The sequence below is a fragment of the Sitophilus oryzae genome, unplaced genomic scaffold (genome assembly GCF_002938485.1).
Source record: "Sitophilus oryzae breed Bouriz unplaced genomic scaffold, Soryzae_2.0 scaffold_177_pilon_pilon, whole genome shotgun sequence".
Lineage (NCBI taxonomy): Eukaryota > Metazoa > Arthropoda > Insecta > Coleoptera > Curculionidae > Sitophilus > Sitophilus oryzae.
Window position 1 is genome coordinate 8,943,883 of NW_022146479.1, and position 12,903 is coordinate 8,956,785.

The following is a 12,903-nucleotide window of genomic DNA, read 5'->3' on the forward strand; positions in this document are numbered from 1 at the left end:
TATCGTTTTACGTTTTTAGACGCGCGTTTCGCTATCCCGTTTATTCTTAGTTTTATCTTTTTATTGTTGCTGGATATTGAAACGGGCGTCCAATGCAAAAGTAAAGTGTTTTGGTGTATCGTGGTGAACTATAGTGTCTTATTTTGGTGTGTTAACACCAATCCAACCCTTACTTGTAATCTTAATGAATTATTAAACATATATGGTTTAAAATAATACTTCTTTGGAGATACTTCAAATAAAAATATAAGAAAAAGTTGTTTCCTGAGGAAGTTGCACTCTTTTAAAGAGTAGACATACATAATATATTATGTTTACTTTTAGTTGAAAATAGTTTCAAGTGTTTGTTGAACAAGAATTTTCATTTAATTATCTGCATTTATAGTACTCAACTGTTCAAAAAATCGAGATAAAGTATGATAATAAAACAATCAGCTGTGTGGATTTGTAATAACAATTTTACTCGAGGCCAACATATTTTCTTTTAAACTGGTATAAATATTTTATTCAAATTGTATTACCTTATTCTTTAAGGGGGAATACAGAAAGCCTACATTAGCGACATCTAGATCATAGAAAAGTGAATCTAAACCAAACATGGATAGAGATATACAGAAATCTGAGAAGTATGTACTGGAGTTGCGCTATCGCGACGTAAGCTGGCGAGAGCATATCGATTTTATGTAGATTTTATAGCTTAAATACTTCTGAAATACAGTAAAACTTAAAAGTAATGTTTCAGAATTAAAAAGAAAACACCATAAGATAGTCTAGCTTCAATAAGTGCTCATAAAATTACTATTATTTTCTATTTTAATGTTAAATACATTATTCTTTTAGTTACTGGGGTTTCTTACGACAAATAAAACAACTAGATTGTTATATATTAATATATTCATATTCTACGAACATTATAAGAAACTTAAACATAGATACGGATAACAAATTCTTATAAACAAAACAACAGAGCTTAGTTCTACAAATCACATTTTTACAGAAATCCATAAGTCTGTAATAGAAAGGAAACTAAAAGCGCTAAAATTATATTAATACTTTCGCAAAAAAAACTCCTAAGAGTTTTTAGTTTATTTACGTACAAAAGAAATTCTGATTATCTCGAATATTCTCCTTTAAAACTATATTTGATTATATTATATTAATATACATATTGACTTGTACTTCTCTTTTAATCAGAGCGCTCTGCTTCATATAGAAGATATTTTTATCAAAAAAAAAGATAAATATATTTTAATTTGAAATAAAACGAATTACTTTGAAAAGTGCATAGTTTCAGATAAAATATAATCAACAGAAGTATTAATGGCACTAATGGCAGTTTTTTTAAATTTTACTTATATACTTTTATTATAGAAAGGAATAAGAAACTTAGTGGAATGTGTTACAGTGCAGAAAAATCGTGGAAAATATTTGCATGAAAAATAAATATAACTGGATATACATATATATTTTGTCTTACTTATGTATCTTTCTTCAAAATAATCAGATTTCTTTTGCGCGAAGAATAAACAAAACAAGTTTATAATAACAACATAAAAGATATTTATAGTACAAAATAAATATATCCTGTTAAAAATCTGCTGAATTTAATTACAAATTCATTTCAATATACTATATATAGAAGCAGATCAAATAGCAAATCCTTCAAAACGAAATAATATTTAAATTATCATAGCAATGGATATGACATTTTACTGGTACAGGTACATGCACAATAAAATTGTATGGAACTTTATACAGATAAAAAAAAACTATGTCAAATAATATAGAAAAATGTCTGGGCTAATTTGATCAACGCAACTTTAAAAAATGTCATATTGCTTCGCACAGTTTTTTTTTCTCAAAGAAAAACAAGCTAATATTAATCGTTTTTTGTCTATTAAATAACTGAATTTTTCACCAAATTGTTTTTGCTGCTAGGGGGTTGAAGTAAATCACAGAACTGTAGAAGTGCCTCCCTTAAGGGTCTAGATACTTGAATTGATGTGGTGGTTGTACATTCCACCAAATATGGATATAAAGAAATTAACTGTTCCCATGCTTTATTGTCATCTGAAAAATACAAGAATAAAAATAATAATGAAGTATTTTTTTCATATCATCAATATTACCTTTAACTGCAGTAGATTTTTTCATAGATATGATAAGGGTTGTTAGAGCTTTCAGGACAAAGGAGATTTCTGAAAGGCGGTACCTATAAAATAAAACATATAAATTATAAATCAGTCTCTATCTCCTGATCAATTATACAATTATTTACCTGGGTAGTGGGCATTTTCCACTTAATTTCTCATCTTCAATGTACTTCTTAAGTACCTCTTCAAAACGATGTAACAAAGATGTTACAGCAAGTTGTCCAGCTAATCCATTACTTTTTTCATCATTGTTTATAACAAGATTATTGTAGTCTCCGTCAATTAACGAAAATTGAAGCAATGTCTCGAAGCATGTTTTGGCAAAATCCTCCCTTAGAGTCAACTCAACATCGCCATCATTTTTGACATTGGTTGCTGAATGGATAGAGCCTTTATTTAAAAGAATAACTACTTGCATTATAAACTCTTTTGGTATGCTATTTGAGTATGGGAGGACTTCAGTTCTTAGTAGCTCTATTATTTGACAATCAGTTTGTTCATCAGACACCATCTCATCTAAACCTTTATCTCCTGGACTAGGAGCACAACTAAAACAAATAAAGCAATTACAAAAGTGTCAGTTTAAATTTAAAACCATCTGTAACATTAAAATTTTATGAAAGTATTTAACTATTACTATTAAAACATTATCAATACTAAGTTCTAGTAAGATGTTTATATAAACTCTTTTGTCTTAAAATCACTCAAAGAATCACATTCTAAGGTTGGGCTACAGATTCTGACATATACTTATACAAATAATAATTATATACCTATACAAATAATAATTATATACTTATACAAATAACTTACTTAGTGGGAAATAAGAAATCATTCAACGTTTCTGCTAGTTCATTCCACATTTTCGAAAACTGATTTCCATGAGATCTGGCTACTTTTAGACCTACTTTTAAAACAGATATTAGACTACTTGCAGCTAATTTCCATACACTACTAGAGACGCAGTTGTATTTTAAACCTAAGGGAGTATGCAGGGTGCCTATTATTTCTTTTAGTATATTTCCATTAATCACTTCAGTACTATCTGCAGTTTTTTCATACAAACTAACAACCATATTAGTAGCTTTCTCTCCAAATGGAATATAATTCATTGTCACCCAGTCAGACACCTTGGTATGTCTATTTTCCATTTTTGTATAGCTAGGAGTGGAACAGGTAAATTTTGAGAACACCAATAATAGTTTAAATATTTCTGGAATCATTTTACTGTTGTTCCTTTGAAGGGCTTCTTTTTGCAAAAGTTCCATGGCATGGAGAACACCTCCATGTAAGGGAGTCAAGCTTACATCAGAAGCTACAGAAATTATATAAGGAGATGTTTCTCCAAACACTGGAACACATACTGCATTGGTTAAAACTACCCCAAGTTGGTTCAAATCTTCTAGAGTAAAGCTGCTTTTAATATGGTGAAAAATATTGGGAAATATCTGAACAAGGGCGGTCAAAAATGTTTGACTTGGCAAGAAAAAATTCTCACTGTTTTGGTTTTCAATGCCTTTTATAGGAACTGTAACGTCAGTTCCAATTTTCAGCCATATCCTCCAGGTGACGCTCCATATTTCTTTGTCGTCTGACGCGATTTTATTGTCACTGCTTTGATTTTTGCTGTTAAAAAGAATTTCTTGGAACGATTTTAGAGCTGCAATGCTCACTTCATTATTTTTACTTAAAGCTGCGTTTTCAATGAACTCTAAGAGTATTGACCAAGCTCTTGGGAAATCGCCTAGTGATTGTAGGAGCTGTCTTTTTGTGTTAAACACTCTGGCAACTCCAGAGAGCGTGAGCACTTGAGTTTCAGACCACTGCTTTTGAGCAGTATTTCTCGAGTGATGTATTAGAATGTTTCCTCCTGCGTCCACTTTCTCGTTGCTCGCGTTGTTTGAGTCGTTTTTAACTTTATCCAAGAGTGGGAATAAAACTCGCCAGATCATCACTTCCCATGTTGACTGTTTCAGTAGACCTCCATGAGCAGAAATGGTTGAGAATAAAGTTTGACTAGCCGATTTTCTCACAGCTGGACGACTGTCTACGCAAAGTTCTCCTAGCCTGCCATAAAGACACATCCAAAGTTTGTCAAAACTTGGCATATCTGGTGTACCAGGGAAATTTGGCAATACTGTACTATCGTCACTGAGCGTCTCACTTAATTTACCTTGATTTTGATGGAAATAATCTGATATATTCCACTAAAAAGAAATATAATATGTAATATTTTAACATAATTTTTTAAGATCCCTACACATAAAATTTTACCTGTTCAGTAAAATTGTACCAAAGTAAAACCATGTGTCTAGGCGAAAAAAAGCACCAGTTGTAAAACTCAATGTCGGTTCAATTAAAACAGACTGTTATTTCATCTAAGATGTTTTACTTGATAAGTTTTGCCTGAGCAGGTAGGACTGACATGTAAAATGTCGTGTGTAGATGGAGCTTTAACGAACAGTTAAGAACTCACCATTAAGCCTACAGATGTAAGAGATATGTTTAATTCTTGAGTTTGGCTACCAAATTTAGCAACAGTGTCTACACATTGAGGCAAACACCTCCATGGCATTAAAGGTAGGAAGTCAGTTATCACCAGCTGAAGACCCTGAAAAGCTATCCTTATTAAATTTTCTCCATGTTGGTCATTAACAGCCCCAATAATTCCAAGAATCAATGGCGAGCCATGAGAAAGTATGTCGCCATTGGTGTGAAGTATTTGTAAAACACACTCTAATTGTCTTTGTCTAACATCTCCATGAGGAACTGAAGACAATTCATACAGCGGCCCAAGCAAGAGAGTTTGCAGTTTTTGATTTTCTTTCAGTGGTACAGCATGCTTGTAGTGAAGAGCTGCCTTCACAAGGTATGTTATAGCTTCAACGCCCCACTCCCTCATGCGGATATGTGGATGATGACAAACTTCCAATAAATGATTTGTTAAAGGTCTCCAAAGAACTTCTACGCGAGACATATTTACTAAACCTAATAATATATGAGATTAAGTTTTCTGTATTAAATTTTAATTTAAAGAACACTGTTTACCTGTCTCTAGTAATTTAGCAACAGCAAATAATGAAGGCTCTCTGTTAGAATAAGCCAACTCCATAGCTTCTTGTGACAGTTTACATAAAGCATTTATTAAATGATGAAGAGCTACGTCATCTAGAAACTGGCTGGATTCAAACAGTCTACTCAGCATTGTAGAAAGTACTGGCAAATCAGCCATTACTGAAGTTGTTATCACTGCATTTGTGTCTGAGGAAGTTCTACCAGCTTTCAAACTACCTCCTGTAGATGGTTTTAAACCTAGAATAAAATTATTAGATAAAAAAATATTATGGTTTATGTATATAATAATTACCGAGAATCCATACTAAATGCTGCAATGTCGTTAAAACAAGATGCCAGGAAGTCCCTAAAATACTACCATGACAATGAGCAAGGCTCAATAGGGCTCTCATAGACTGCAGGTTTTTTGAAGTAAGCATAACTGGGCCCTGCTGAGTACCAGCAGGAACTGATGATGTAGGTAAAGGAGTGCCAACTGCAACAACCTGTTGTCGAAAATCATTTTCACCATATTGCATTAAAACATTATGAACTTCCCCTACTTGACCCTGTCTTAAGGTAATACCAGAGGATACAGTGTTAAGGACGGTTAGGGCATAATGAGGTGGAAGGGAGGATTTGCAAATAGCAGTAATAAAAGCATCTCTAGGCGTCTGTAAATCTAGTAAACCACAAAGAGAAGTGTAAGTTTGCATTGACTTTAGGATGTTTTCTGTAATAGACTCATCTGTACTGGCATCGACCAAAGGACTGAGAGCAGATAAAAGACCACACCAACTTGAATTGATCAGTTGACAGTTCAGTTCCTTGCTGTTTTCTTTTCTTGGAGGTTCTTCAGGCGTGTCGGGCTGCTTTTCTGGACTTATGGTGATTTTGAGAGATCTGATAATTTCCATTAAACATGCATAAGCTACTGATATTCCATACCCATCAGGAATTACAGGTGGTTCAACTTTCTCCAACATTTCCAGACTATAAATATAGAAACAAAAATTTTAATTATTCAGATAATTTTATAAACCTTACTATGTGGATTTTGCTTGACCAGTAGGGAATGTTGCGACAAGAGTAAGCCATACTCCTCTCAAGAGAAATCCAGGTTGTGGGGAAATACCTGGACCAGCTGGCAAGCCTGCTAAATATACTGGCGGTTGAGTTTGAGTCACTGGCACTAAAAAAAAAAATATAGTAAATAAAATACACAAATACACTATTTTTATTGTGCTTACTGGAAGCACCCATATGCAACTGTTGGCTGACAAAAAGTGATTGAACATAGGCCCCCAATGAATTGACAATATCTTGAAAAATACTAGTAGTGTGTTTGTTCAAATCATAGCATTCACAAAATGAGACCAGAAGTTCAGGCTGTATAGTCATTTTATGTAGTACTTCCAACGCTAAAGATCGTTGCCATGTTGGCTTATCTGGATCAAGAAATTTCACTATAAGAGAGAGGAATATTTCACATTCAGTTACCTGTAAAAAATAATACACTAATGAGAACTGCATTAAATTGGCAAATATATCTATACTTACTAAAAGACTGTGATATTTTTGTATTAATATGGACACAACCCTTAATAATCTCATACTTATAGGAAAATAAGGCTTTTCAAATGATGTTGCTTGTTGTACATTGTTTGGGACATTACTCCTATACTTAATATTTGGTGAAAATAGTTTTATAACTAAAGCACACACTCGCTCTTTCAACAAGAAGCTGAACTCTGGAAACTAAACAATAATTTAAATTGACATATTAAAAACAAACTATAGAACTTACTTTATAAAATACAGAATAAAATTGTGTTAAAACTGACTCTAGTAAAGCTAATCCAAAAGTTCTAGTCATTTCTGTCATGCCAATAAGCCAGTATGGTTGATCAGCATTGACTAACTGCACCAAGTCTTGAAACAATAGGTAAGCATCGCCTGCACAGGGAGGTAGTCCTAAAAGACACAAAAAACATAACATAAGAATTAGTATTTGATATAAAATATTTACCTTTAGGGGGAGCACCACTGGGTGACTTAAGTTCTTCAAAATTAACAGGAAGTTTCTCAGGCTTATCTATTTTAGATAAATGTTCGTCTTCAGCTACCACTCTTTCAAAAACTAAATATACCAACTGTCTTACTGTAGCACCGGCCGTGTTTATTGTTGTAGAATTTTTTGCAAAGTGTAGACGAAAACAGAGAACTAGAGTCTAGAAAAAATATATATTTAAATAAGGTGCTAGTTTAAAATTATTAACAGAATTACTCTTGCTAGGGTTTCACCATGAACTACTGTATTTGTAGTGAGCAGTAACAGAATTGACTGCAAAATTCTTACTTCCTCAATACCGGACTCCATTAATGACCAAAGGGCATCGGTAACATACACAGCTCCTTTTTGATCAATCAGTTGATTTGTTATTAGTTTCTGCATAATTTGCAGACATACCTATAAAAAACAACAATAACTTAATTCTTTATTTATCTCAGTATATGAAAGTTATATATAGTTACCTTAATAAGTTTAACATCTTTGGTTTCGCAACCTTGTGAGATAGGATAAATAATTTGATTTATGAGATAATAGACATTGGTTTGAGGTGTTGCCACAGCATTCTTCAGCTTTGATATAGCCTCCTCGGAAGCCTAGAATGATTAAAAAGCTTAGTTTCATAATGATATACCAATCATTGCGAATGTTTACCTCTTTAACTTGAGGATATTTCTTCTTGGATTCTGAAGCTAGGGTCTTGAAATCTGCTTGAAGGTGTTCAATTAAAGAGGATGATAGTTCTACGTTTGTATTTCCTCCCTCGAAAGCCATTTGTCTTGTTAATTTATTTAAATTTGGGATATTATAACACGTATTAGTAAATATATGGAGGTGAGCTGGCACTTGTCAAATTGTCACTAATAAAAATAAAGAAATTTGTGGCCATTTACACACATTGAGTAACAACTGCTTAGTTAAGTTTGTTATATAAATATTCTCTAAGTAGTATATATTCTCTAGTACTTAATTTAAGCAGTCATTTTTGAGAAAATCGGCTTTTTAATTATGAGGCTTTCAAAGTGTACAAAACAAAACTTGACAGCTAACGTTTTTAACCTCAATTTTTCTCTTATCGCCACTCCCAAATTTATATGAATTTATGCCAGAAATAATTATTTATTTTCATCTAGTTTTACAAATAATATTAATGTAATATCTTTGAGATATTATATGGAGTAAATAGTATAGAAAAATAATCATTTCTAAAATAAAAGTTGTCTGTATTTTTAAAAATAGTACGACAAGCTGTTCATAGAGGGCAGATCATGGATTTTACAAGGAAAAAAAATAGAAGGTATTTTCTTTAAAAAAGAAATAAAAACATTGAAAGTTTTTTGTTCATTCTTTCTATTGGCGAAATTAGAAAAAATATATACTAAAGCCATAGATAAAAGATTAAAAAGCATAGCCTACTAATTTTTACTAAAATCGTCTGTTTTACATGTTTTATTTTACTTTTGCGTGTTATAATTAGGTATAATTTTTTTAACTTTATTTGCATATTATTTAGTTACTAATCTATTGTGTCAAATATAAAACTTTACCCATTGTGATTTAGTGTACGAAAAGACCATGGAGATTACTCAGGGTAAGTAATCTGTTATATTTTATTATTAAATCTATTTTACTATTATATAAATGTCTACTATATTGTTATCTCTTAAAATCCAATTATTTTCTCAAATATGCTCACTTAGAAATTACGAAGCTGTAGTAAAACACGACTTATAATACACAGAATTATTTTTATCATTATCAGGCCAAAATGGCTACTATTTTTTTTTATATTTGCCTTTTAGTTTTTAATAAAAGTAGTTTTATCAGAATCCGGCAATTTTACCAACATAGGCAAATTTTATTGATTGAAAAAGTTGAAAAATCGTTATTTTTGCATGGTTTTTCAAAGAATTTTTGGAGTAGCTAGAAAATTAATAGTCACAGAATTATGAAAATTTCAGCATTTGTTGAAAAATTTATGGTGGAATATATAAATATTTAAACGCTCAACTGTTTTGGATATGTATTTTTTTATAACTTAGCACATTTAAAATATACAATAACTGTTTAATATTTTGAAAAATATAATAATTTTTTGAACTCTTTTTAAGCAAAACGGTTTATATTTACACATTCTATAATTAGTTAATATTAATATCCTGTTTCTATCTTCAAATCAGCGAATATAACTTGATTTATAACTGGAATTAACATAAATATAAAATATCTTGACAAAAAATGACTGATATAAAGATAAATAATGCAAAGCGTATATAAACAATATCTTAAAAGAGCTTTTTTGCCAATTTGAATAGGAAGTTAATAAATCTTGGCGTCCTATACCTAATATCTTTAATGTACAGCGACAAAAAATGTCCCTTTTCCAAGAATCTATACTTCTTCCAGGATAAATGATACACCTCTAGAAACTACCCCTCCATTTGCTTTGGTATGTCCTTTAATTCGGATGATTGATGATTAGCAATCGATCAGTGATCTGGGGTGTATTCTTTTCCCGAATAATATTTAGATCTGCTTTATAGCTTAATTGATTAATAGGCTTGATGTTGACGAGAGTTATTTTTTATACGAAAATAATAATTATTTTTAAGACGATAGACTGTTCTTCATGAAACGTTGTTTTCATTAATTTTACATAAATATACAAATTTTCAGTCATTGAAATTATTTTTTTTTCACTATTTTTAACAAAGTTTTTTTCTCGAGGTAGAAGCAAAATGTCATCATGTTTTTCCACTGGACCCTTCATATGTAATTTATTATATCGCTTAAATGCGTAAAAAATGCAAGAACAAGACCAAGACCAGTCTTGTTTATTATTACATCAGGGTGTAAAAAATTATAAATAACTGAAGGGAGAACAATAATTTTTTTCACCTGAAGGTATATAGTGTAAATGCAATAAAAATTGGTGACAGTGAAATTAATTTAGAAAAAAGGGTTGCAGACGAAAAAAAATTATCGCGAAACGGAAATGAAAAATAAAAATTAAAAAAAGCGTTAGCCAAATTACTTCAATTTATAAAAGTCCGGCAAGCCTTGGGGGTGGTGGCAATTTGGTCATTTGCGCGAATTCATTGGCAAATTCGATAGAATGACCGGTAATTAAAATAGAAGTGCCACTTGCGGGCTCGCATTCCCCGATATTAATAACTTTTTGTTTTGATTATTAATTTTGCGTGTCGAATGGCAGGTCGGCCATTGTGTCAGAAATAGGCCTATTGTTTCAACATGTGCACGTTAATATTGTAATAAGGGGACATCCTATTAGTTGGACTTGTGTCAGTGCTATATGTATAGATTGATTATTTCGCTACATCGGCTTTCAATATGACCTTAGGTAAAACAATTCGAGGAGGTATTCGTGCCCTAGCCTATATGACAACCTTTGTGGGGATGTCACGTAGGATGGTATTATGCAATTTTAGCAGACTGTCAGGAAACACACATAATACGTGTCATATCACGTATAATACACGAATTAGACTTTAATTTGCTTTCTGAAAAGAAAATGCTGTATAAATTGTGTTAATTAAAAGTGAAATATACCCTATTATCGAAAAAAGGCGTCAAAGACTGCTAGTGATTGACACTAGATGATAATTTTAGCGAGGTCAATCTCTAGACGTCATTCAGGTATACTAAACATGCATTAACATAAAACTTGTCAAAAATTAACATTAATTATAGAAACATTAACAAAATAGAACGTTTCCAGACACACAGATCTATTTCTAAAAAAAAAACTGACAGATTTCGCAATCGCTGCAACCATCCAGAGACATTGGAAATGATAACACCACATATAAAACATAATTAACGTTATATATTTGCAGCTAAACTTGATATAAAAAACACCATTCTTAATAATAATAACTAATAATGATTAGAAGCAAAAATAAACATAATTAAAAAAGAAACAATTAATAGAGGGTAGTTCAACGTTATTTTGTTATATTTTAGGTTTGTTTAAATATTTAAATATTCATAATCATAACACCTTATAAAAATAGCCTTGATTTTTCATGCAGATACCTTGAAATTAAGTAAATATATTATATCTTTTAATCTTTTAATCCTTAAATCCCTTTCTGAAATATATCAATACCTAAATAAAAATATCGTTTCATTACAAACAACATAAATAATTGTCAAAACCCAAATGTTTTGCAGGGGTGGATGGGCCATATGGGAGAATGGGAAAATTCCCGGTGGGCCGGTGGAAAGATGGGCCGGTGGACCGGTCCCGATCAGAGCTCAAAAAAGATTGGATTAGCAAAAATTAAATGGTTAATCTTCTAACTAAAGTGACGTAAGATCCTTAGTGATCCATAACTAACTAATCAATTTGCATCAGTAAAATCGTCAGTTGCTTTTAACATAAACACCAATTTGTAAAATAACTATTGTAAAATGTCTTTCTCTAGGACACTAATTTTTAATAATCATATGTTGTTTGTTCGGTTTGAAAATTTTGATTATACAAGGTGAGTCTATAAGTGCAAATATTTTCAGGGCTGGTAGATCTCAATAAAATAAACATAATATATTCTCTTTATCGAGTTTCAAATAAGTACAATCGAGTTATTAAAGTTTGGAAATTTAAAAAAATAGATTTATTTTTAAAAAATTTTGAGCCACCTCAATTTTTCGGTATTTGCATCTCTTTTAGTGTCGTAATATCAGAGATTAAGAAACTATACCGTGGGAAAATTTGCGGTGAACAGGAAGTTCTAAAAATTTTTCTAAAATATACAGGAAAATTTAAAAGAAAATGCTCGATTTTGAACATCTTTTTTTGCAAAAAAAACCTCAGACGTGTTCCTGGGGTCGAAATATACCACCCCTGAAAATATTTGCACTTATTTAAGACTCACCCTGTATAGTTTTATCCACTATTCTTTTATTAATAATTAATAAATATGACTGACTGGCAACAAAAAAGAATGATTAGCATTAGGTAAATTTAAATACTCTCGATCTAAATGTATATTAAGAATACGGTAGCGTAGATTCACAACTGGGGGCCTCGTTGCAATATTTTTTCGAGCTCCCTTTGAAAAAAGGTAGACGAATTTGACGCGAACACCGCGGTTAACGGAGAAAACATATATACAGGGTGGTCTGAACTGTATTCCGGAAACTTCGGCGGCATATTCTGCAGATAAAAATAAGTAAAGTTCGTATAAATGTATGTCCAAAAATGCTTAGTTTCGGAGATACAGGGTGTAGAAGTTTCATTTTTATTTCGATTTTTTCCAAATAATTTTGAAGTAACGTCAATACTTGGATGAAAATTGGTGTCTGGAGTTTTTGACATGAGGAATTTAATTTTGATGTCAATATGACTCCTACTGGTGAGAGCGCCACCTACATATTTTTTAACTTGTTTGAAGAGTAATAACTTTTTGTCCGTACCTGTATAAAACTACTGAGTAAAAAAATATACATTTTCGACGATTTCTTCGTAAAAAAGGTAAAAATCGCTACGAGTAATGGTTTTCGAGATATTTGGAATCGAAATAATCAATACCTGTCATCACTGACATAAATTAAACATGTTGACTAAATATTTATTAGACTGAGATCATAAATTTGAAATGA

At 31.4% G+C, this 12,903-nt stretch overlaps 1 protein-coding gene across 1 annotated transcript; it reads right to left on the reverse strand.

Moving 5' to 3' along the window:
- Positions 1–916: 916 nt before the first annotated feature.
- Positions 917–8,341, reverse strand: LOC115882180 (protein MON2 homolog). The gene is made up of 15 exons (XM_030900071.1): positions 7,933–8,341; positions 7,743–7,874; positions 7,495–7,677; positions 7,237–7,438; positions 7,015–7,181; positions 6,768–6,965; positions 6,458–6,707; positions 6,255–6,399; positions 5,521–6,200; positions 5,202–5,465; positions 4,630–5,141; positions 2,967–4,360; positions 2,279–2,701; positions 2,130–2,212; positions 917–2,070 (listed from the first exon to the last, which is right to left on the reverse strand). The coding sequence occupies exons 1-15, from the start codon at positions 8,050–8,052 to the stop codon at positions 1,898–1,900; spliced, it is 4,926 nt and encodes a 1,641-aa protein (XP_030755931.1). The 5' UTR covers positions 8,053–8,341; the 3' UTR covers positions 917–1,897.
- Between the last annotated feature and the right edge of the window lie 4,562 nt (positions 8,342–12,903).